Here is a 23,838-nt window from a genome sequence, read left to right on the forward strand (position 1 = left end):
TTGTTTGTTTTTTCTCTGAAAATCCTTCAGAGATCATGGTCAGAAAACATATTTGAAAGCTGTCTAATGTATAAAATGCTATACAAACACTGGATGTTGTTCTCTTTGGCTCCTTTCTAAAATTCAAAGAGGAGGCTGAATTTCTGATTTCATCACCGCAACAAGAAGAGGACAGTTTTAGCCATGCAGTGCATTCTTCTAGCTTGTTTTAGGATATAGTCTTTTTTTAAAGAAATAAATTCCAGCAAAAGAGTTGACTGGGCATGATTCTGAAAGGACTGATATTGTTGCTTGCTTCTGAGAAGCAGAACTGGGTGGGTGGTGATTGGGGCCAAAGAGGGCACTTTTCCCCCCTCTACTTTTTTTTTTTTTAAGTGTTAAGCATAGTTGATTTCCATTGTGATGTTCGTTTCAGGTGTACAGCAAAGTGATTCAGTTATATGCACATATATCTATTTTTTTCAGATTCTTTTCCCCTGTAGGTTATTACAAAATATTGAGTCAAGCTCTCTGTATGATACACTAGGTCCTTGTTGGTTATCTGCGTTACATATAGTAGCGTGTATATGTTTCCCTTGTACTTTTTGTTCTTTTGGATTTTGAACCATGAGATTGCACTACTCAAAAAATTGGTAGAATTAAAAAAAAACTTTTTTTTTTTTTAAAAGGAAGAAACTTCCACTCAGACTTCTAGTATCTTTTTTTTTTTTTTTTTTTTTTTGCCTCATTGCATGGCCAAACCCATGCCTCCTGCAGTAGAACCACAGAGGCTTAACCACTGGACCACCAAGGAAGCCCCTCTCCCTACTCTTTGTTTGTGTAACTGCACAAGGCAGGACACCGCCCACATTAGAGAGCAAGTGTGGGGAGACTTTGGGGTCACAGAGTCTCACTGCAGGTGCTCTGTCAAAACTTGTCATTCAGTCACTAAGTCGTGTCCAACTCTCTGTGACCCCGTGGACTGCAGCACGCCAGGCTTCCCTGTTCTTCACCGTCTTCCAGAGTTTGCTCAAACTCATGTCCACTGAGTCAGTGATGCCATCTAACCATCTCAGCCTCTGCCATCCTCTTCTCCTTTTGCCTTCAATCTTTCCCAGCATGAGGGTTTTTCCCAATGAGTCGGCTCTTCCCATCAGGTGGCCAAAGTATCAAAACTTAGAGCTGTCTTCACTGACTTTCATGTTTAGTGAATGTGTCCATATTTTTCTTCAATAACTTTGGTGATTTGGGTTTGTTATAACTGTCACATGGTCGGGGCGGGGGTGGCAGGAGACAAGTCTTTGACATCCTTTTTTCTCTTAGCAAGAGAATATTGACCACTTACTGGTCAATTTGAGGATGGAAGCACTCTTTGTGAAGGAAAATTTTAACATTCGATGGTTCGCCCAAGCAGGATTTGTGGAAAATATCAACAGCATCCTCAAAGAGTACAAGCAAAGCAGAAGATTATTGGTAAGTATAACCACTTCCTATTTAAGCTTCTGATTTAAGCAAAGTACATGAGGCTTTGGTGTAACTACACCAATAGAAGTACTTTCCTTTCACATGTCTGCATTTCTAAATTCAAGTTCTTTTTCATATCTGACCCGTTGTTCAGGTCTTGTTATGCCCAAGTTGCGAAATCTCCCAATGACCACCAGGGAGCCAGTATCCGATGCAAAAACAAGAGAGTTTTTATTACCAAGCTCGAACTGGGGCTCCCACTGTTACCGACGCAGTGGCTAAGGAAAGGAGCCCTGAGTTTTGGGTTACACTGCTTATATAGGGAATATTCAGGTGAAAGGGTAGCAAAGAGGGTGTTCAGGCTGAAGGACTACTGATTGGTTACCATCTTCTATAGGGTTGTGTGTGGATTTCTGATTGTTTTTTTTCACTTCCACGGTAAATCATTACTTCCAAGGTAAATCACGAAGGTAAATCATTACTTCCAAGGTAAATCACAAAGGTAAATCATTACTTCCAAGGTAAATCACAAAGGTAAATCATTACTTCCAAGGTAAATCACAAATTCTTGAACTTAAAGTCAGGAGGTTTAACCTAAAGGCTGATTGGCTGATGCACAGTGGGGCAAGTTTAGGCAATACCCAAAGTCTAAGTCTGTTTGCCCGGAACCTTTACAAAATGGAGTTCTTTTACAAGATGGAGTAGCTTAGGCTCTTCAGTCTAACAATCTACATCTATATTCTATGGAAACTTGCCAATCGAATATTAAAAATTTTTCAGTTGACGCTGATGACTGTTATGCTTGACACTCGCTGAACATGATAGAAAGCCCCAGACTGAGTGTCACAGAGCTGTTTCTAAAGGGAAAATGCCAGGTACCTTACTGGGCCATGTGTCACCTGGGTATCCATCTGGGTAGGCAGGAGGTAGGGAAGTCTGATGATTACTTTGATCTTTTCTGATTGGCCAGGGGATTTGCTGGTCATTTTAATTTTTTTTTTTTTTTAAGATTTTGTTGTTGTGGGTCATTTTTAAAGTCTTTATTGAATTTGCTACAATATTGCTTCTGTTTTATGTTTTGTTTTTTTGGCTGCAAGGCATGTAGGATCTTAGCTCCCCAACCAAGGATTAAACCTGCACCTCCTGCATTGGCAAGCAAAATCTTAACCACTGAATCAGCAGAGAAGGCCCTGCTGATCATTTTAGCAATCTCAACTTTCCGTAGATGTTCCTATCTCCATATTCCAGATAGGGACACCAAAGCTCAGAGAGATGGAGCAATTTCTTCAAGGTCACACAGCTAGTCAGGGATTCAAACTAGCTAAGATGCCAGCTTAGCTTGAACGGCCGGACTGCGGAGCCTCCACAGCTCCATCTCTGAGGTCGGGTAAATGCAGCACTTGCCCAGATCTTTGGATTTCTCCCAGGGAGGCCTTCCAAAGATGAGAGTGAATATGACAGGAGAAAGCATTTTGAAAACTACATTCTATGAGTAACGGGTACTCTCATCGTTGAATTGCCATTGTGCATGGAAATACCGAACAAAAGCCAGCAGAGTTGCATTTGTAGCCTAAAAATCATACTTTCCGGAAAAGGATGCCTTGTTGAGAATCAGTAAAAGATGCACCACTGTGCAAAAGAAACGATGATGCTTTTAAGCATCTGAGACACCCACGATGGCTGTCCTTGGAGACTGTCCTGAAGCACAGAACAATTCAAGAGGTTAGACTAGTGTTGTCATCTGTGGGTCAACTTAGAACAATACCAAGTCAGAGTGGAGATAGGACAAGACACCTTAAAGAGACCATGTGGTTTCTGATGAGCAAAACTGGACAGAATATGATAGAAGGAGTAAGCATACCTAAAGATTAAACTGAGTCTGTCCATCCCTGGGGCGTTGGGCAGCAGGGCAGCATAGAACAGCAAACATGACCGAGGGCAATGTAGACAATGCCATGCCAGTGGCATCGAGCCAAGGGCCCCCACAATCCTGTTCCTTTAACAAAGCAAAGCCGTCCCTGTGCAGAGCCAGGTACATTCAGCCACCTTGATCTATTGCCACTCAACAGTCCATTCATCCAGCTCTCCTCACTCTGATCAAAGCTCATCACGTATATTATCTATATGTGTCTGCCTTGAGGGTAATATACCAAACATGTGCCCTTGGAGTGTTCTGAGCCCAGTGGCAACCCTACTTATCATTATAAACGAGTAAGCTACCAGTTCCTGTTTTGTACCCTGATAAGGTGGCTTCCCTGATGGCTCAGCAGGTAAAGAATCCACCTTCAGTGTAGGAGACGCAGGAGACATGGGTTCGATCCCTTGGTTGGGAAGATCCCCTGGAGGAGGAAATGGTGACCCACTCCAGTATTCTTGCCTAAAAAAATCCCATGGACAGAGGAGCATGGCAGGCTACAGTCCATAGAGTCACCAAGAGTCAGATGCAACTTAGCAGGCAGCACACAAGGTGAGCATCCCTACCCCAGGAGACAGACCCACTCTTGGTGTGTGGATGACACCAGGCACGTGAAGCCTGCCCAGTTGACCACCGGCCCTCGTGTCTTGGTGAAGGCACCCTGTGCCTCTCAGAGCCCAGCTCTGTGCATCAAGACTCAGCTCCAGTGTTGCTCTGCTGACTCCCACCCCCTCCATGCCCACCACCTTGGTCATCGCCATGACCCTGAGCGCCTGGCCCTGAGCAGACAGGATCATTCATGTCCATCACACCTTACCCAGCACCCCCACAGGGGCTCTGCTCACTCCCTTCACAGCCTGACAAACAGTAATAACAATGGTAGTAGTGGTACTAATAATGATAGTAGTAATCATGATAATCAACTCCATGTATGAAATTATGTAACCTTTAAGCACATGGACACTCTGCCCATGGAAATTTCTTTTCTTTGGCATGATTTTCTTTTTTAATTTAAAATTTTGAATATTTGCCTTGCAAAATACCAAGCTTCAGTTTCACAACCGTTTGAACCATTTCAAAAGAAATGACTTATTTCTCACCGATATTTTTATTTCTGTTAGAAATAAACATTTGCTCACCAGTTATGAATGTGGTGAGCTTCTTTAGCATTCAAGCAAGTTTTTCAGCAGAAGAAAAAAATGTTTTAATGGGTGTATTTTAAAAAAACTAGAATAAATTAGCTGGTTTAAAAAGGAAAAGATAATTCAAGACCAAGTTTAATCCAGAAACAATGTTCAAGAGGCAATAAATTAAGCGCTTTCTAAGAGTAGACTAGAAGCTCTTCTCTCTCTTTGCTGTCTTCACAAGGGTAACACTGCAAAGGTGAAATTGTAGTGTGGAATGCTCAAGTACTTGGCTTTTTATGTTTTTAAGTACTTTTAGGGTGCTCCTGAGCACGACTGAGCGACTTCACTTTGACTTTTCACTTTCATGCAGTAGAGAAGGAAATGGCAACCCACTCCAGCATTCTTGCCTAGAGAATCCCAGGGACAGAGGAGCCTGGTGGGCTGCCGTCTATGGGGTCGCACAGAGTCGGACACGACTGAAGCAACTTAGCAGCAGCAGGGTGCTCCTGAGTACAGTTTGCTGTGTCTTGTCCCCCATGCCCAGATCAGGACACATAGTAGATACTCACTAAATACCAAGAGAAAGCAACTCTGGGCTCTTTATGAAGGACTGAACCGGCCTGCGGAATCCTGAGACTTCAAAGGGCTGATCCTTGAAATAAAGATCTCTGCTTAGCTACAGATCATTGAGAGCCCGTGTCATCCCTTTTCTTCTCTTTTAGCCGATCAAGATTTGCATTCTCGGTCCTCCTGCTGTGGGAAAATCCAGCATCGCTGAAGTTTTAGCCAAATACTATAAACTGCACCACATTAAAATGAAGGATGTCATCTCTGAAGCCATAGCGAAACTGGTAACAATTTTAGCAACTTTATTGGGAATTTCAATAATTTAAAAATACCTTTTCTTAGTCTTATAATTAAGAAGTCACTGATCTTCCGTGGCATCCTTCAAAGAGATTTGTTATTTTAACTGGAGTTTGTTGTTAGCCCCTATTATGAAAATACAGAATCCCAAAGGGTTTTCCTTCGTAAGGTGGAAGCATCTTTCATGGGTGGACCTTAAACTTTTGTCTGTCTCTAGTTGTTGCTCAAAATATATCTTGTATTCTCTCTGTTGACTGTTATTCTTTTTAAAACTGTATAGTTGTACAATTTAAAAATTGTATAGGATAGTTAATTTATAATATTGTATAACTTACACATGTACAATAGTGATTTACAATTTTTAAAGATTATATTCCATTTACAGTTATTATAAAGCATTGGCTATACTCCCAGTGTTGTACAGTATATCCTTGTATCTTATTGTAGAAATGATAGTTTGTGCCTCTTCACTTTCTGCCCTTACATAGCCCCTCCCCACTTCCCTCTCCACATTGGTAACCACTAGTTTGTCCTCTGCGTCTCCGAGTCTGTTTCTTTCTGGTTATATTCATTAGTTTGCTGTATTTTTTAGATTCCACGTATAAGTGATATCATACAGTATTTGTTCTTCTCTGTCTGACTTATTTCACTTAGCATAATGCCCTCCAAGTCCATCCATTTATTGCAAGAGGCAAATTTTCATTATTTTTCATGGCTGAGTAGTATTCCATTGTGTGATATAAATATATATCTGTCGATAGACCTTAGGTTGCTTTCCTATCTTGGCAATCATGAATAATACTGCTATGATTGAGGTGCATGCATCTTTTCAAATTAATGTTTTTGTGTTTTTTGGGTATCTGTTCTGGTTTAGTCACTAAGTCATGTCTGACTCAATGATGCTTACTAGGTGGTGTCCGTGGGTGGAAAGAGGGTTGATTCTTAAGTGGTTCTGGCATTAGCACAGAAACAGATTACTCATCTAAAAGAGAGTAAGAAAACCCACAAGAGGCTCATGTGTCTTCATAGATACAAGCATCTTCTGTATGCCTGTCCTTGAGTACCTCCCGTTTGGGTACCAGCCTTTTCCAGGATCGTTTGCCACAAGGTTTATGAGCAGCCAATCAATGCAGGACATCATGCTGTGTGAATATCTTTGTGCTATGTAGGAGGCAATCATTACACCTAAGGATGTAACAGAAGGAGAAGAAGAAGGTGAAGAGGAGGAAGAGGAGGATAATGTGGAGGACGCTCAGGAGCTCTTGGAGGGCATCAAGGAAAGCATGGACCAGAACGCAGGTAACCATTCTGTGATATTCTTGTAACAGTGGGTTTTTCCCTTACCTTATTATAAAAACTACTTTGTGTTGTTGTTCAGTTGCTAAGTTGTGTCTGACTCTCCAACCTCGTGGGCTGCAGCACTTTGGGCTCCTCTGTCCTCTACTATCTGCTGGAGTTTTTTCAAATTCATGTCCATTGAGTTGGTGATGCTATCACTATCTCATCCTCTGTTGCCCGCTTCTCCTGCCTTCAATCTTTCCCAGCACCAGGATTTTCCAGTGAATCAGCTCTTTTCATCAAGTGGCCAAAGTATTGGAGCTTCAGCTTCAGCATCAGTCCCTCCAATGAATATTCAGAGTTGATTTAAGATTTAAAAAAAAAAAAAAAAAGATGGGAAAGAACTACCTAAGTTTTAAAAAATTGTGTGTAGTCAAAAGTATTTGTAAAGTATCAAAATCTGTAATTAAACAGCAAAGGACATATCAGGGAAAAAATATTTACCACCAAATATGGCAAAGAGTTAATAGTTAATAAAATTCTCAGGCAAAGTAATAAGAAAATCATTAAGTCCTGAATAGGAAAACATGGATGAAAAACTTGGGCCAATGATTCACTCATTCAGGAAGAAATATAAATAAATAGAAAAATTTTCTCACTCACATGATAATTTTAACCAGTTTGTTGAACACATGCATTGCAGTAAAATGTCCCTTTAAACTTAAACTCTGTACTCATTCTTTCCTTACCCTGGGATGGAATTTCAGGCTGGTCCCACTGCAGCTCTTAGATAATAAGTAAATGGCTTCTCTGTTTATTCATACTTTAGGAAGGCCATTCCAGCCAAATAATCATAAATGAGGTTTTGAAATGAGATGTCTTTAAGGAAACTTGCTACCCAGGCAGGAAAGCATCAGCAGCAGTTAGGAAAATAGAAACCATTTCATTTTTATATAATTGAGATCCTCTATAGCACTGGCTATGAAAGTGAAAGTCGCTCAGTCATGTCTGACTCTGTGACGCCATGGACTGAACTCTCCAGACCAGAATACTGGAGTGGGTAGCCTTTCCCTTCTCCAGGGGATCTTCCCAACTCAGGGATCGAATCAGGGTTTCCTGCATTGCAGGCAGATTCCTTACCAGCTGAGTCGCCAGGGAAGCCCAAGAATACTGGAGTGGGTAGCCTATCCTTTCTCCAGGGGATCTTCCAGACCCAGGAATTGAACCAGGGTCTCCTGCATTGCAGGCAGATTCTATACCAGCTGGTACAGAAGCGTTGGCTATAGGCCAGTCCAAAGTGTCAGCAAGGGTGAACTCTCATCCAGTGGAGAGTTCCTCCCCTCCCATCCTATCAAGCACCTTTGGTTTCTTTCCTCTTACTCACTCCTTCCACCTTGCTGGTGGCAGTTTCTGACCCTCCAAGGTTGGGCTGGGGCAAGTGGGGATTAGGGAACGAGGTGGTGGTTGTTTAGTCGGTAAGTCATGTCCAACTCTTACAACCCCATGGTCTGTAGCCAGCCAGGCTCCTCTGCCCATGGGATTTCCCAGGCAAGAATATCAAGTGGTTGGCGTTTGCCCCTCCAGGGGATCTTCCTGACCCAGGGATCGAACTTGGATCTCCTGCAGTGCAGGCAGATTCTTTACCATCTGAGCCACAGGGAAGCCAGGGAAGGAGGACAAAGGTGTAAACAAGCTCTCCCACTGAGGACCGCCCACCGCCTTCCCCTGGGGCACTGCTCTGGGCCACCCTCTGTCTCTAGTCTTCTGACACTCCGCCTTCTGTCCTCCAGATGCTCTTCTTACTAGCTATTTATCTTCAGGACTCCTCACCCTCCTCCCAACTCTGGTTTAACCCTCCACCTCCTCCTCGCCTGCCCCTAAGCCACTCCAGTCTAGTTTACAGGGCAGAGAATATGTTTTTGTCTGCATACACTGAGGGTTCCTTTAAACCAGCTAGCTTTCTGAGTCTGGGTTTTTGCTTTGATGTGGGCCAGGTGGGAAGGAAATGGAAGTTAGAATTCCAGAGAGATTTCCCAGAGGTAAAGGAAATAACCCTGAATACTTGTTGGAAAGACTGGTGCTGAAGCTGAAGCTCCAGCGCTTTGGCCACCTGATGTACAGAGCCAACCTCTTAGAAAAGACCCTGATGCTGGGAAAGATTGAGGGCAGGAGGAGAAGTGGACGACAGAGGATGAGATGGTTGGCTGGCATCACCGACTCAATGGACATGAGTTTAAGCAAACTCTGGGAGACAGTGAAGGACTGGTGTGCCACCATTCGTGGGGTCCCAAAGAGTTGGAGACAACTTAGCGACTGAACAACAATACTGAGCATTCACTTAAACCAGCTGGTTATCTGAGTCTGAATTTTTGCTCTGGTGTGGGCTGGGTGTGGAGGAAATGGAATTTAAAATCCCAGAGGTGAAGGTACACAGAAAACACAGGTCAACACTTTAAGATATGACACTGCCCTTGCCTCGCCTGTTTCCCTCATAGCCCAGTTGGTTAAGAATCTGCCTGCAATGCAGGAGACCCTGGTTCGATTCCTGGGTCAGGAAGATTCCCTGAAGAAAGGATAGACTACCCACTCTGGTATTCTTGGGCTTCCCTTGTGGTTCAGCTGGTAAAGAATCCGCCTGCAAGTGGGACACCTGGGTTCGATCTCTGGGTTGGGAAGATCCCTGGAGAAGGGAATGGCTACCCACTCCAGTACTCTGGCCTGGAGAATTCCATAGACTCAATAGTCCATGGGGTCTAAAGAGTCAGACTTTCACTGAGCGACTTTCACTTTCACTTTCTTTGCATCGCCTGTGACAGCGGGGAATCCCCATCTTGATTTCAGAGTCTTGCAGTGTCCCGACTCTTAGCATTTAGGGGAGAGGAAGGAAGCAAAACAAGACATCCCAATGTGAGGACACCTGTGGAGGAAGCCTGCAAGGCCACTTGGAAGGATGGGGCCCGGGGACTGTAGGAATCCACAGGTGACCGTGGTCACGTGTACATATATACGCTGTAAGCCTGGGGTCCAAGGCCAGAACCAGACAGACACGGGACAATGTTTATTGACAGGATCATACAGTTGGTCTTTGCAAGGACGCCAAAGTCTTATCCAATGACTTTGTGTAAACAGGGTGACATGAAGTACTGACTAGGCTCTTTTCATGTCTGGGTGGGAGTGACCACACAGAACAAGAATTACGGTCGAGAGCAGTCATTGCATCACCAAAGTTCAAGAAGGGCCTGTCCTTGGCAGGAGATTCTGTTCTTCCCACTGAAGCTGTTGTTGCCATTCAGTCGCCAAGTCACATCTGACTCTTTGCAACCCTATGGACTGCAGCACACCAGGCTCCTCTGTCCTCTGCTATCTCCCAGCATTTGCTCACATTTATGTCCACTGAGTTAGTGATGCTATCAAGCCCTCTCATCCTCTGCCGCCCCCTTCTCCTTTTGTCTTCAATCTATCCCAGCATGCAGGAGAGGCCAAACTAGATCAGTAGCCAGGGTCTCCAGTCGGTGCTAGTGATAAAGAACCTGCCTGCCAATGCCAGAGACATAAGAGATGCGGGTTCGATCCCTGGGTCAGGAAGATCCCCTGGAGAAGGGAATGGCAACCCACTCCAGTATTCTTGCCTGGAGAATCTCACGGGCAGTGGAGCCTGGTGGGCTACCGTGCAAAGGGTTGCAAAGGGTCAGACTGAAGCAACTTAGCACGCACAGGGAAGGAGGCAAACCTCCTTGCTGTCACAGGCCCACCCACCTGCTCACTTTCGACAAGATGGCAATAGTGCCTTCAGTTCCCCTTAACCCCAGGAAAGTGCTTTTTTCTTCAAGTTTGTCCAAAACTCCTTCCTATTCACATTTACCTGAAACTTGAACACAGATCCAGGTTATGTTTAAACAAAAGAAGACCTGTGAACCCACGGTGCAAACCTCTGTGAAAATTTCATAGCATGAAGAGGCAGAAGTCCTCACCTGACCCAACGTGTCATCGTGTGAGTCTAAGAACTCCAGCAAGACGGAACTCACAGTCCCGCAGGGAGGCACCTCTGAATTCTTATCGATTCATGATTCCACTCCCGTTGGTCCCTGACTGTGCAGCCAAAATAAGCACTTGTTTAAACCACAGAATTCACTAGTTCTGGATCCTTTTTGCATTGTGGATTTGTTGAATCTGGTTGGTGGGATTCCAGGTGATCAGTGGACTACCCTTTTAACTAACTTTTCTGTGAGTTTGAAATTAAAAAGTTGGGGATGGGGTGAGAAAAATATGTAAATATATCAACTTTGTAGTGTCTCTACTGTGCACCCATGCTAAGACACTTTAGTCGTGTCCGAATCTTTGTGACCCACTAGGCTCCTCTGTCCATAGCTTTCTCCAGGCAAGAATACTTTAGTGGATGGCCATGCCCTCCTCCAGCGGATCTTCCCAACCCGCGGATCGAACCCTATTATGCATGGATTATTTTAAAGACCTTGGTTGAACTTTTTTTTCTTTTTCCTGTGTTTTGGCTGCGCTGCTTGGCATGCAGGATTTTAGTTCCCCGACTAGGGAACTAACTGGCGACCCCTGCAGTGGAATTGCAGTCTTTCTTAACCATTGGACCACCAGGGAAGCTTCCCAGCTATCTATGTTTAAACTGTCTTTTAGCAATTATAATTATGGGTTAACATTAGCATTTTAAATATTACTGTTATTTGAAAGGCAGACTTCAAATTTAACAAAAAGAGAAAACAACGTAGCAGCGTGGTGTTTTAAGGCCAGTCCAGCAGGGCTGTGCTCATTTATTTTAAAGCAGAAGTAACTATCACCTTCCAAAATGCTCCGGGCCAGCCAAGGTCATGGCTGTATCTCCAGGAGGTCACAGTTCTCTAGAGAAAGGCACTTAGGTTTGGCCCTTTGTGTACTCACATTCCATGATTATCATAAACTGCTTGCTCAGGACTTCCCTGGTGGCACAGTGGATAAGAACCCTCCTGCCAGTGCAGAGTGCGCAGGTTCGATCCCCGGTCCAGGAAAATGCCACATGCCTTGAGGCAACTAAGCCTGAGCACCACAACTACTGAGCGCGTGTGCCCCAACTACCGAGGCCCATGTGCCTGGAGCACGTGCTCCGCAACACGAGAAGCCGCCGCCGTGAGAAGCCCGTGCACCACGGTGAAGAGTAGCCCCCGTTCGCCGCAACTAGAAAAAGCCTGCGTGCAGCAACGAAGACCCAGTGCAGCCAAAAATAAAAGTAAGATAAACTGCTGCTCAAGCCCCCTTCTGGCGTGTTGAGCGTTTAGTTCTGAAACAAACAGAACAAATGGCCAAGCTCACTGCCTGCAATAAACCAACGGATGCCATGGAGGAGGCTGAAGCTCGATTTCTGAGTGTGTGCCTTTCCTTATCAGGGAAGCTTTTGAGAATTGGAAATACTGTTTAAATAAAACTCATCTTTGGATATCAGTGGATCCTTGACATTTTTAAAATGTGGCTTTATTTCTTGACAGCACTGTGAACCTTACTGAAAAGGAATGTCAAATCACTTTGAGGAATTTCATTATGTTAAATAACATCTTTATCTTTTTGTTTCTGCCATAATATTTAAGTTTCTGAAAGATGCGATTATTTTCTGAGTCAGTTACTGCCTAATGATTTGTGTGACAATGAAAGGTGGAAGAAAGGAGAGGTGTTTTCAATAGATCATCTCATTGTCATTGAATAATAAAAAAGGCTTCAAATTATTTTATATTATACCTCCACTGATAAGCTGAAAGTATAGTGCTACCCTGGGAAGTTTCAGAGATCAGTTTCTAAACTCACCAAACTTGCATTATTGTTGAGTCGCTCGGTCTTGTCCGACTCTTGCGACCCCATGGGCTCTAGCCCATCAGGCTCCTCCATCCATGGGATTTTCCAGGCAAGAATACTGGAGTGGGTTGCCATTTCCTTCTCCAAAACTTACATTACCATAATGTATATATTAAGCCATATAAAAAGGCAGGATTGTTTCTTAGAAGTGATAGCTGTTCAACAGTTAACAATGGAAGGATAGATGAATATTTTAGAGATAGATGAATATTTACTGTCTTGGAAACACTGTGACAGTTTTAGGACAAACTCCTCCCTCCTTAGCCTCCCCAAGCAACTGCAGGAACCCCACATTCAAGCTGCAGAGGAAACTGTCCAGTGGGGTAAAGGTCTGAAATGCCGGGAGCAGGGGACTGGTGCCTTTAAGGGTCAGGATCAAGCTTGATTTTTATTCAAAAGCAGCAAATATTTATTGGGCATGTGCTATTAATAAATCATGTGGCAGCAGCATGCAAGAATACTATCCCACTGAATTCTCACAATAGAAGCATTTTTTATTGTGTATTAAAGCATAGAAGTATAATATCAAAACAGAATTGAGTAAACCCTGAAGACTCTGGATTTCTCCACTTACTGCTCTTTCAACTTCATCCAAAAGTTGTAACCATGGTAAAAAAAAAAAAAAAACAAACCCAACCTGGAAGTGCAGACACCAGCATTTGCTTCCCTTCTTACTTGCAGACGAGTTCATTAGTTTTTCCTACTTTACAGGGCATTAGAAGTCATGTGTCATGGTTTAAATACCAAACCACATATTTTTCACTGTGATGCAAAGATAAGAGTCTTTTCAATAGTGATTTTGACTACACAAGAATTTTTGAGGTCACTTAAGAATGTAACCTGTATATGTAGAATATGACTGCACAGTAATTTTCTTTTTTAATCAGGTCGCCTGGAAGATCAATATATTATCAGATTTATGAAAGAAAAGCTAAAATCCATGCCTTGCAGGAATCAAGGTTACATTTTGGATGGATTCCCAAAGACCTATGATCAGGCCAAAGATCTCTTCAGCCGTAAGTTTGGGTGTTCCTTTTATTTTGAATGTTTACATTCAGATAAGTTGCAACTTTATTGTTCAGAGTAATAACAGTCACAAAAACAAAAATCAGAGGGACTATATTTAAAATACAAGCTTTCCTCATTATAGCTAGTTTTCACGAGTGACTCAGTTAAAATATTTAAATTTTTGAGCTGTCCTTCATAATAATATGTAATGAACTCAATGATGTGTATTTTGTTTTACTAGAAGAAGATGAGGAGGAGGAGGAAGAAGTCAGAGGCAAAATGTTTCCCTATGATAAATTAATCATACCTGGTGAGTTTAAACTACTTCTACAAGGTCATATTTCAAGGAATGTCATTTGATATCTCTTTTGTACCTAAACAACATTTTTTATGTTGATAAAGTAGGTTTGTTTGTATCAGGAAAAAAGTAAAGCAATACCCTTAATATCAAACTTCCAACCTAAAGAATACCCTGGGGGTCACGGACAGAGTCCCTTTGAGAACATTCATATCTGCTGTTCCCTCCTGTGACAGAGCAGAAAAGTTAGCCAATATGTTGGTGCCCTGACTTCTTTTCTTTTTTGTTTTTTCTGTACTTTTTAAAAACTTGAGATATAGTTGATTTACAACATTATATAAATTTCGGGTATATGGCATAATACAGTATGCTGCTGCTGCTGCTAAGTCGCTTCATTCATGTCCAACTCTGTGCGACCCCATAGAAGGCAGCCCACCAGGCTCCCCTGTCCCTGGGATTCTCCAGGCAAGAACACTGGAGTGGCTTCCATCTCCTTCTCCAACGCATGAAAGTGAAAAGTGAAAGTGAAGTTGCTCAGTCGTGTCCGACTCTTTGTGACTCCATGGACTGTAGCCTACCAGACTCCTCCGTCCATGGGATTCTCCAGGCAAGAGTACTGGAGTGGGGTGCCACTTCCTTCTCCAGGGCATCTTCCCGACCCAGGGATCGAACCCAGGTCTCCTGCATTGCAGGCAGACGCTTTAACCTCTGAGCCATGTCTGCATAGTGATTCACAATTTGTTTTAAAGTCTTTATTGAATGTGTTACAACACTGCTTCTACATTTTGGTTTTTCAGCCATGAGGCATAGGGGATCTTAGCTCCCAACCAGGGATCAAACCCTCACCCCCTGTAGTGGAAGGTGAAGTCTTAACCACCAGACCACCAGAGAAGCCCTGATTCCCTTTTTAAAACATTTTTTTCCTTTTTTTTTTTGATTTAACAATTTTTAAAAACTATGCTCCATTTGTAGTTATAACAAAATATTGCCCCTATTCCATGTGCTCTACAGTGTCCTGGGGAGAGTTGTCAGTTGGTGAGACCACCAGGGACTAGGTCACTGCCCTTCCTTCCTGCTCTGCTTTAGGTCCTGGCCATGCCATTGTCTTTTCTGGAAGACATCCAGAATCCGGAGTCGGGACTGGGCAGGAAGAAGCTGCTCGGGTCCCTCACACCACCGCGAGTCTATCCTATTAGGTATTTACCCAGAGGTCTCACAACATACCCTTGAAAGAGAAGTGTCAACAATGTGTTCCATGAAAAAGGATTTGCTGAGTACCTAGCAGGCATTTCTTCTGACTCTGCCATGAACTGTAAAAGTTTCTTTTTTTTTTTTTAAATCAGTTTGCATGAGGTTTAATCAAGTTCCGGTCATATGATAAATACAAGAATAGCTATTTTCTCAGCCATTTTTCTAGCCCAGGGATGTAACTTGGAAGAGGCTGCTCACTGTGTCAAAGTCCCCGAGAGAGACAATTCACAGCTGTAATCCTTTCCTCCTCCTGGCCCAGGCACAGCTTGTGATGAAGCTTCTGGAAGCAGAGACATCAGAGAGCAGTCATCCTCAAGGATGGATATATACTGTTTGCCTGAGGCAGGAAAACAAAATGCCAGAGGAATGGGTTCTCTTAGGTTTCCCATTAATTTATGTACTTGCCTCCAAAAAGGTTAAAAAGTAAAGTCAACTGGTCTAAATAAGCGCATCTGTCCAGTTTATGAGACTTTAGCACTGCTGGGTGATAGGCATTCATTGTAAACCCCACGGTAAATCCTCCTGTTCTCCCTGAGGCAGCTGGATAAAATTCAGCTCAACCCACCATCTGCCACGTAACAGGCACGACTCGCGATGGGAGCTTGTTGAGCTGCTCCATGAGCTTGGGAGGCAGGAATTACTCCCTTGTTTACTGGATCCAGAGTCTGAAGTCCAGAGACTGATCAAATGTGAGGGCTTGAATTCAGACTCATCTCTTCTCATCCCACTACCTCCAAAAACCAGAGCGCATGAAACCCCTCCCTAAGATAAGAAAATGGAAACACAAGAGGTAAAAAGACACGCGGTTCTTAGTCCTGATCCACGGGGCTGCTCTCTGCCGGGTATGGTCCAAACACGTCTATGATGAAATCTCTTTGGAATGTCTAGTCTGTTCTTTTCAATTAGCCCCCCTCCCCCCTTTTTAAAAGAAATTGTCATTAGTTTCTCTCTTCCTGAAAAAAATCAGATCATTGTCTCATTTGAACTGTGGGATTTTAATTTATGGAAATGACTGAGACAGGAGAGGCTAATGCCATTGAAAGAATTTATTGCTCAAATTTCCCCAGAGAAGGGAGTTGTGGCAACCATCCAGGGCCAATGGGGGAAGCACCAGGGCTGGCCAGGAGGCCGGGGAAAGTCTAGGACGCCGCCTTTCTTGAGGTTACTGTGGGAAAGGCAGGGGATTGACTAGTATGAGTAGCTGCAGTGGGCTTTGGTCTCTAGCTTCTTGGCCCTGGCCGTGGCCCTGGGATGAGTAAAGGCAGGAGAAATATTAACTTGGTGTGTGAGTTACATAAAAGGGGTGGTTGGCTTGCATACATGAAGTGTGCTCTCAGGGGTGGATAAAATGCTCACTGTCATTAATAATGATCCATGTGTCAAATATTCGATAAGCACTGACTGTGTTATACTGAACATAGATGTTTCATAGCATGAAGTGAGCAAATAGGTTGATCTATGAAAAATTAAAGTCCCAGGGAAGTCCCTGTTTATATTAACTTGGCAAATTGGCCATCAAAGCATTTTGCTCATAGCTGTGAGTCTCTTTGGGAAACAGTGATATTGTGCTGGAAATGTGGCAAGGTGACAGTTGACTGGGAGGCTGATAACAGATATCACAGGGTTATTAGAGATTTGTATTTACAATTTCTCCTTTTTTTATTTTTGGCCATGCCACATGGCTTGTAGGATCTTAGTTCCTTGACCAGAGATTGAACCTGTCTCTTGGCAGTAAGTGTGGCGTCCTAACCACTGGACTTCAAGGGAATTCCCAATTTTTGCTGTTTTTATTGAACAGAGGGAAGGAAGGAAAGCAGAAAGGAAGAAAAGAAGGAGGAAGGGAAAGAAAAACAATAGATCTCACAAAATCCCCATTGACTGGGCTTCCCAGATGGCTTAGAGGTAAAGAATGTGCCCAGTGCAGGAGCCGTAGGCGATGCAGTTTCGATCCCTGGGTGGGAAAGATCCCCTGGAGGAGGAAATGGCAACCCACTCTGTTGTAGCCACGCGTTCCGGGAAACAACCTCACTCATAAGGACAGTGCAGATAGTGGAGTGCAGTTTATTGCACCCGCGGGCCCAAGGCAGAGTCTCCTCTTAGCCAAGGACCCTGACCAGTTTTTGTGAAAACCTTATATACCCTAAGTGTACTTGCTCAAACCCACCTCCCCCAATTCCTTGAAACTAGTCTGGACAAGGTAAAAGAGAGATACGATCAAAGTTAACCCACGATTCATGTGTCACAAGACTAGCTAAAGAGTGGACATTTATCAATAGGCCTGTGGTCATATCCTGATAAACATAATGGAATTTATGACTTTGTTCTGTTACAGAGATAATTAGTGTATTCTTTTAGGCAATGGAGAGTCCAAGTCCAAGTCCTGAGGCTCTTTTATTCGGGGGGTCTGGTTTCCCATTGGTATGCCGCTTCTATAGACACAAAGTTCAGAGTGCATTGGGAGGGTGGCCATTTGTGTAGCCTGATGTTCGCAGCCTGGCCTAAGATGGAGTCCAGCTCTGTCTGCTTCCTCCTTCAACTTCAGCATTCTTGCCTGGGAAATCCCATGGACAGGGGAACCTGGTGGGCTACAGTCCATGGGGTCGCCAAGAGTCGGACACGACTGAGCGACTGAGCACGTGCGCATGGGCTTCATGGTGGGGGCGGTGGGGGCGGTCTCTGGAAACACAGGTGATTTGTATCTGTCCTCCACCATAGGCAGCAAGAAGGCCAATTGGTCAGGCCCTCTGCGGGAAGGGGATTTCCCAGCTGGTAACCAGACGTCTGGGTTGAGCAGTGGCAGGTCTGCCAGCACCTGCTTACCAGCTCCAGGGTCCCTGTGTAAACTCATGAGCTCCTTCTCTCCAGAGTTCGTGTGTTCACTGGATGCATCGGATGAGTTCCTCAAGGAGCGGGTGATGAACCTCCCCGAGAGCATCGTGACAGGGACCCACTACAGCCAGGACCGGTTCCTCCGGTCTCTGAGCAACTACCGGGACGTCAACACCGAAGACGAGACTGTCCTCAACTACTTCGACGAACTTGAAATCCACCCAATCCATATAGGTACGAAATAAACTCAAGGATAAAGTGAACGTGGAGCACCACTGCCCAGTACCTGGACCCCCAGCCAACCTGGGGCACGCCTGTCATAGGGCGGGGGGAGCGCAGGATAGTACAAGCGTGTGTCTAGGGCCCAGGACGTCACAAGAAAAGACAGGGGAGCTGTCTACTTGAGGATTTAGTGGAGTGGGTGGCAGGTGGGGAGTGTTACTGTTGTACGAAAACGTGTATTACGAAGTTGAATGCCAAGTTGCGTTATCTGTTTTACCAAATTGGCTTTTTTTTTTTAATGAATGAGACAATTGATTAAACCAGTATCATTTGTTGCAAAGCTTCTTGTTGGCAGCTGCCACCTGTGCCGTGATTCTGTCCAGGTCTCTATGTCCATGAGGTCAGTTTGTGGCCCCCGTCCTGGTCCTGTTCCACCAATTTCAGTATCTCCAGGGCTTGGAGGACCCGGCGGGCCACATCCTTGGAGCCTCTGCCGAAGTAGCTGGGCATGACACCATTCTCTGATGCCCCCCATCCCGACAGATCTGGATTTCAGAGCCAACCCCAGTGCCAGCCTGGAGGTACAGGTGCCAGGCTGTGGCAGCTGCTCATGTAGAACCACTTCTCATTGTAGGGAGCGAGCTCTTTATGTTTGGCCAGCTTGACCGTGTCCACCCATTCAGGGACTTTCAGCTTCCCGGACCTTTTAAGGAAGGCTGCTGGAGTTCTGATGCACTTCTGCGGCTTCGTGTCTTTTACAGTAACTCCAGGCACGATGCACCCTCTGTGCTGCTAGCCGGGGAAAGGGACATTTTAAAAAATATTTATTTATTTGGCTACGCTGGGTCTTCGTTGTGGCATGTGAGATCTAGTTCCCTGACCAGGGATCAAACCCAGGCTCCCCTACATTGAGAGCGAGGAGTCTTAGCCACTGGAACATCAGGGAAGTCCCCAAATTGGCATTTTTTTTAAGGGTACTTCAAAGTTAGGTGGTTTGCTGCCAGCTGCATTGGGCCATTTCCCCAGCGTCCTTGGGAGCAGCGTCCTGTTCCCACAGCTTTGCGAGGCACTGGTATTCCTCACAAAGCCCCTCCTGGCTTTTAGACTGGCCAGCTCACCCCTTGTTGCTGTTGCTTGCTGTTTCATCCCTAAGTTGTGTCTGACTCTTGTGACCCCATGGACTGCAGCACGCCAGGCTTCACTATCTCCTGGAGTTTGCTCAAACTCATTTTTATTGAGGAGAAGGCAATGGCAACCCACTCCAATACTCGCGCCTGGAAAATCCCATGGATGGAGGAGCCTGATAGGCTGCAGTCCATGGAGCGCTGAGAGTCGGACACAACTGAGTGGCTTCACTTTCACTTTTCCTTTCACGCATTGGAGAAGGAAATGACAACCCACTCCAGTGTTCTTGCCCGGAGAATCCCAGAGACGGGGGAGCTTGGTAGGCTGCCGTCTGTGGGGTCGCACAGAGTCAGACACGACTGAAGCAACTTAGCAGCAGCAGCAGCATGTTCATTGAGTTGGTGATGCTATCTAACCATCTTATCCTCTGCTGCCCCCTTCTCCTCCTGTCTTCAATCTTTCCCAGCATCAAGGTCTTTCCAGTGAGTCAGCTCTTTGCATCAAGTGGCTGAAGTAATGGAACTTCAGCTTTACCATCAGTCCTTCCAATTAATATTTAGGGTTGATTTCCTTCAGGATTGAGTGGTTGGATCTTCTTGCTGTCCAAGGGACTCTCAAGAGTCTTCCCCAACACCACAATTCAGAAGCATCAATTCTTCAGCTCTCAGTCTTCTTTATGGTCCAACTCTTACTCCATACATGACTATTGGAAATACCATAGCTTTGACTAGATAGATCTTTGTTGGCAAAGTAATGTCTCTGCTTTTTGGTATGCTGTCTAGGTATTAACTCACTCTTAGCTACTCAGAAATCAAATAGCTCTTCCTGTTTCCTGTAAACACTTAACTCAGAGCTGAGCAGCCAGCAAGCATGCAGTGAACATGCTCTCTCATCAACCTCACCATAGCCCCATCGTTGCTACCTCCAGATCCCACCTGTCATGGCTGGTTTCTCCTCCTCTTGGCTCAGTGAACCCCTGAACTTCCTTTCTGGTTTTCTGGATCTTGACACTTTCTGCTTCCTCTGGGTTTGCTGAAAAAATCGCTAATCTGATGGCAGCTTAGTGCCCAGGTTGACTTTTGGGGCCTCCCAAGGCCTCTCTCCATCCCCTCAAACCAGCTGGGGCACATCCCAGTCTTGGAGTACTGGGAGGCTTAGAGCTGACGGAAACTGTCAGCAGGAGAGCTGATTCCAGTTTCTGGCTCTGCTTCTGTGAAATAGGAAAATAATCCCTGGCTTGTTACTAATGGTGGGGATTAGAGATAGGAAGTGTCTGGCACATTAGCAAAGTTCAACAGCTGGTAGTTAATCTTATTATTAGTACAACAGTAAGGCAGAGAATGATGTGTATTATGAAATGAGAATACATTTGTCAGTCTGCAAATTCTGCTCTGTTTTGCACCCTCAGAAGTGACTGGATTTTGTCTTCATCTGGACAGGCCTGTGCATGTTGCACGCCAAGTTCTATAGGTAGAAGCTAAGGAGTCTACACCTACTAGTATGGAAAGTAGTTTACACGATTGACCCAGAGAACTAGGAAGGAGTGGTGAGCAAACTTCATAAAAGTAGTGATTGTCATCTTTTTCAGTAAATCCCCCCCCCCCCCAAACTATTTGTGGAACGATGAGGAGAGCCCCAGGGAGAAACAAGGCAGAAATGATGAGGTGGAATGAATGAGTGATCACTGTCTTCTGCCTCATTCCACGCCCGTCACTTTTGGCCTCATCTTCACACTTACAACCACAGAGACAAGGGAAGAGCAAAGGGGTGTAATGTATCCCAGTGATGGGCATGGGGGAGGGTGTCAAGGTCAGGAACGCAGCCCAGCCTCCGGAGGGTCTTGAATGGGGCCCTGGAAGGATGCTGGCACCTGTGTCCTCTCTCTGCACCTCTGTACCCCACTTCTCTCTCAGCATCTCTTTCTGCCCTTTATTTATTTATTTATTTTGGCTGCACCATGCATCATCTTAGTTCCCTAACCAGGAATGGAACCCGAGCCCCCAGCATTGGAAGTGAGGAGTCTTAACCGCTGAATTGCCAGGGATGTCCGCTCCGCATCTTTTTTCTCTTTTGCTCTTTGGACCAGGGTCTCTCTCTCTCCTTTCTTTGGCCCACGTGGTAAACGAAGGCTGCCCCACAGCCCTGCAGTTCCCATGTTAACACTGGGAGCCAAGCTTGTAGCTGGATGTGTCTCTTTCCATCCTAATTGCACATACTTAGACGAGCAGATGGGAAGTCATGGTTGGGTCAGGTGCCCACGCCCCAGCTAATCATACTTCCCAAGGTCAGGGCAGAAGTACCTGGAGGCAGTAGTGTTGTTCTATCTTTCAAGTACATCAGGGGTGTAATACTCTACTAGGGGAGCCAAGGAGAAATGCATTGACATGTCAGAGCTCAGGCAACCAGGAAGTGAGATTTTTTTTTTGGTGTGGTTTTTGGTTTGGCTTTGCTTTTGATGGGCTTGTTTCCACCCACCTACCAATGCACTTGGCTCCATTCTTCCCCTCGTCCCATGTTGGAACCTGGCAGTGCTTCTAGACTAGGTCAAGGTTCTACAGTCCAAACACGGGGGCATGGGGAGTGCAGCAGTAGCTGTGCTTGGGGGCTGGTGAGCAGTTACTCCTGAGGAAGGGCTGGAGGTGCTTGGCTCTCGAATGCGCCTACTGCTCACCCTTCTGTGCAGAGACCTTCCAAGAAAGCCCTGGAGACTGGTGTAGAATTTACTATTCAGTGAGTTGTACAGGGAGGAACTTCCTGTTGTCAGCAAGCCTTTCCCACTCTCCCCTTCCCCTCCCAGATCCCCTTCTCCCCCTCCTCTTTTTTCTCGTTCTCCTTCTGGTCTTCTTGTTAACATCAGTCACATATTCTGGAGTTTGGAGTTTTTCTGATTCAATCAGGCTAACTGAAAAAGTTAGTTAAAAAAAAAAAAAGAATTGAAAATGTATCCCAGAATCACTGATTCTCAGAAACAGAAAACAAAAGAAACCTGGAGGTCACTCAGCCCCCTCTCAGCCCCCATCCAGGAGCAGGACTTCCTTTTGTGGAAATCCCCCCAAGTGAAGTGCCCTGGTCTCTGCTTAAATGCCTCCCAGGGTGGAGAACTCAATCCTTTGAGGAGGTCCACAGCCCCATCCATCCACTCAAATCAGAGGCAGGTGTCACAGCTCAGAGACCTGAGCCCCAGGCTTGCTCCCCGTAACTCTCAGAGACAAGTTTGATATTTGCCAGTCAGGCCAGAAATTCTAAACTGTGCTGGTAAACTCGAAAAGGAAACCCCCATATAGTAATTTACACAATTCGCCATTACAGGATTACAGTAATAAAGAATTTTCCTGAGTCTGGTCTCAGGATAGATTGCGAGCAGGGACCAGACTAGAAAAAAGTCTGTGTGGGTCTCTTTCTTTCTCCTAATCATTAAAGATGTAGGAAGACTTGAAGACGCTCAGAACAGACTTGCCATCAAACAGCTCATCAAGGAGGTTGGGGAGCCTCGCAATTATGGTTTAACGGACGAAGAAAAGGCGGAAGAGGAGCGGAAGGCTGCTGAGGAACGGCTGGCCAGGGAGGCCCTGGAGGAGGCAGAGAGAGAGCACAAGGAGGCAGTGGAGACGGCCGAGAAGGTCGCCCGCTGGGAGGAATGGGTGAGTGTGCGCACGTGCGTGGGGTCGGGGTGCGGGGCGCGGGGCTGGCGAAGCCATCCGGGCCTGTCGCACTTCCCTTCCTGCTAAAAGAGAAATGTCGTGGAAATAACCGAAACGATTTTGTTGTTGTTTGTCGTTGTTATTTTTTCATATATATCATTTAAAAAAAATTTCTTTCCTATGTACCATTTAAAAGAACATGCCCTTGGTCTTTTGCTTAGTGTAAACAATAACAGTAAAAACAGCTAGGACTCCCCTGGTGGGCCGGTGGTTAAGAATCTCCCTGTCAGTGCAGGGGACACAAAGTGTGACCCCTGGTCCTGGAAGATTCCGCGTGCCATGGAGCAACTCAGCCCGTCCACCACAATCACTGAGCCCGAGACCCTAGAGCCCACGCACAGTAACAACGGCCCAGCACTGCCCAAAAAAAAGTTAAAAAAAAAAATACCAATGAGCCACGGATGTAGTATGAACAATACTGCTGCAAAAGTGTACCATTTGGCTGCATGGTCAATCTGGCGATTTCGTTTGGTTTCCCTCCATTTACCCATCTAACCTGGGTGGTCAACCACATTTCACCCTCCTTCTCATCACTGAGTCTTCTTATCTGTTCTGCCTCCAAAAACCGCACGCAGATCCACCCACCCACAGGGCTCCACTTCTGCTGACCAGGTGCTAGACTTACGTGGTGCCTTCTGGTTGTCTCCCCAGCTCCATCCACTGCCCCCCTGCTGATGCCTGGCGGTCCATCTAAAATATAGACCTACCGCGGCCATTTCCTGATTAAACTCTTCACAGACTCTTCATCATCATTAGATGAAAGCACAAACTCCTTATTGTGGGCCCCAGGGTCCTCTGTGACCTGGCTCCTTCTAAGGCCATTTAAACAACCTGCCACCTGTGTGATTCACTTCCTCCTTGCTTTCAGTCTTTGCTAAATGAAGCCTTTCAGTTCAGTTCAGTCGCTCAGTCGTGTCCGACTCTTTG

The 23,838-nt window shown here is 45.2% G+C and overlaps 1 protein-coding gene and 1 pseudogene across 1 annotated transcript in view; one reads left to right on the plus strand and one right to left on the minus strand.

Moving 5' to 3' along the window:
• AK7 (adenylate kinase 7) overlaps positions 1-23,838 on the plus strand; it is a 69,514-nt gene that overhangs the window by 41,917 nt on the left and 3,759 nt on the right. The window contains exons 10-16 of the mRNA XM_005695371.2: positions 1,303-1,452; positions 5,208-5,336; positions 6,519-6,648; positions 13,365-13,493; positions 13,727-13,795; positions 17,900-18,097; positions 22,631-22,851. Coding sequence (XP_005695428.1) covers positions 1,303-1,452; positions 5,208-5,336; positions 6,519-6,648; positions 13,365-13,493; positions 13,727-13,795; positions 17,900-18,097; positions 22,631-22,851 — 1,026 coding nt within the window. The remainder of the gene's footprint in view (positions 1-1,302; positions 1,453-5,207; positions 5,337-6,518; positions 6,649-13,364; positions 13,494-13,726; positions 13,796-17,899; positions 18,098-22,630; positions 22,852-23,838) is intronic.
• On the minus strand, positions 18,397-19,231 carry LOC102179327 (annotated as a pseudogene).

Source organism: Capra hircus, chromosome 21 (assembly GCF_001704415.2).
Source record: "Capra hircus breed San Clemente chromosome 21, ASM170441v1, whole genome shotgun sequence".
Taxonomy (NCBI): Eukaryota; Metazoa; Chordata; class Mammalia; order Artiodactyla; family Bovidae; genus Capra; species Capra hircus.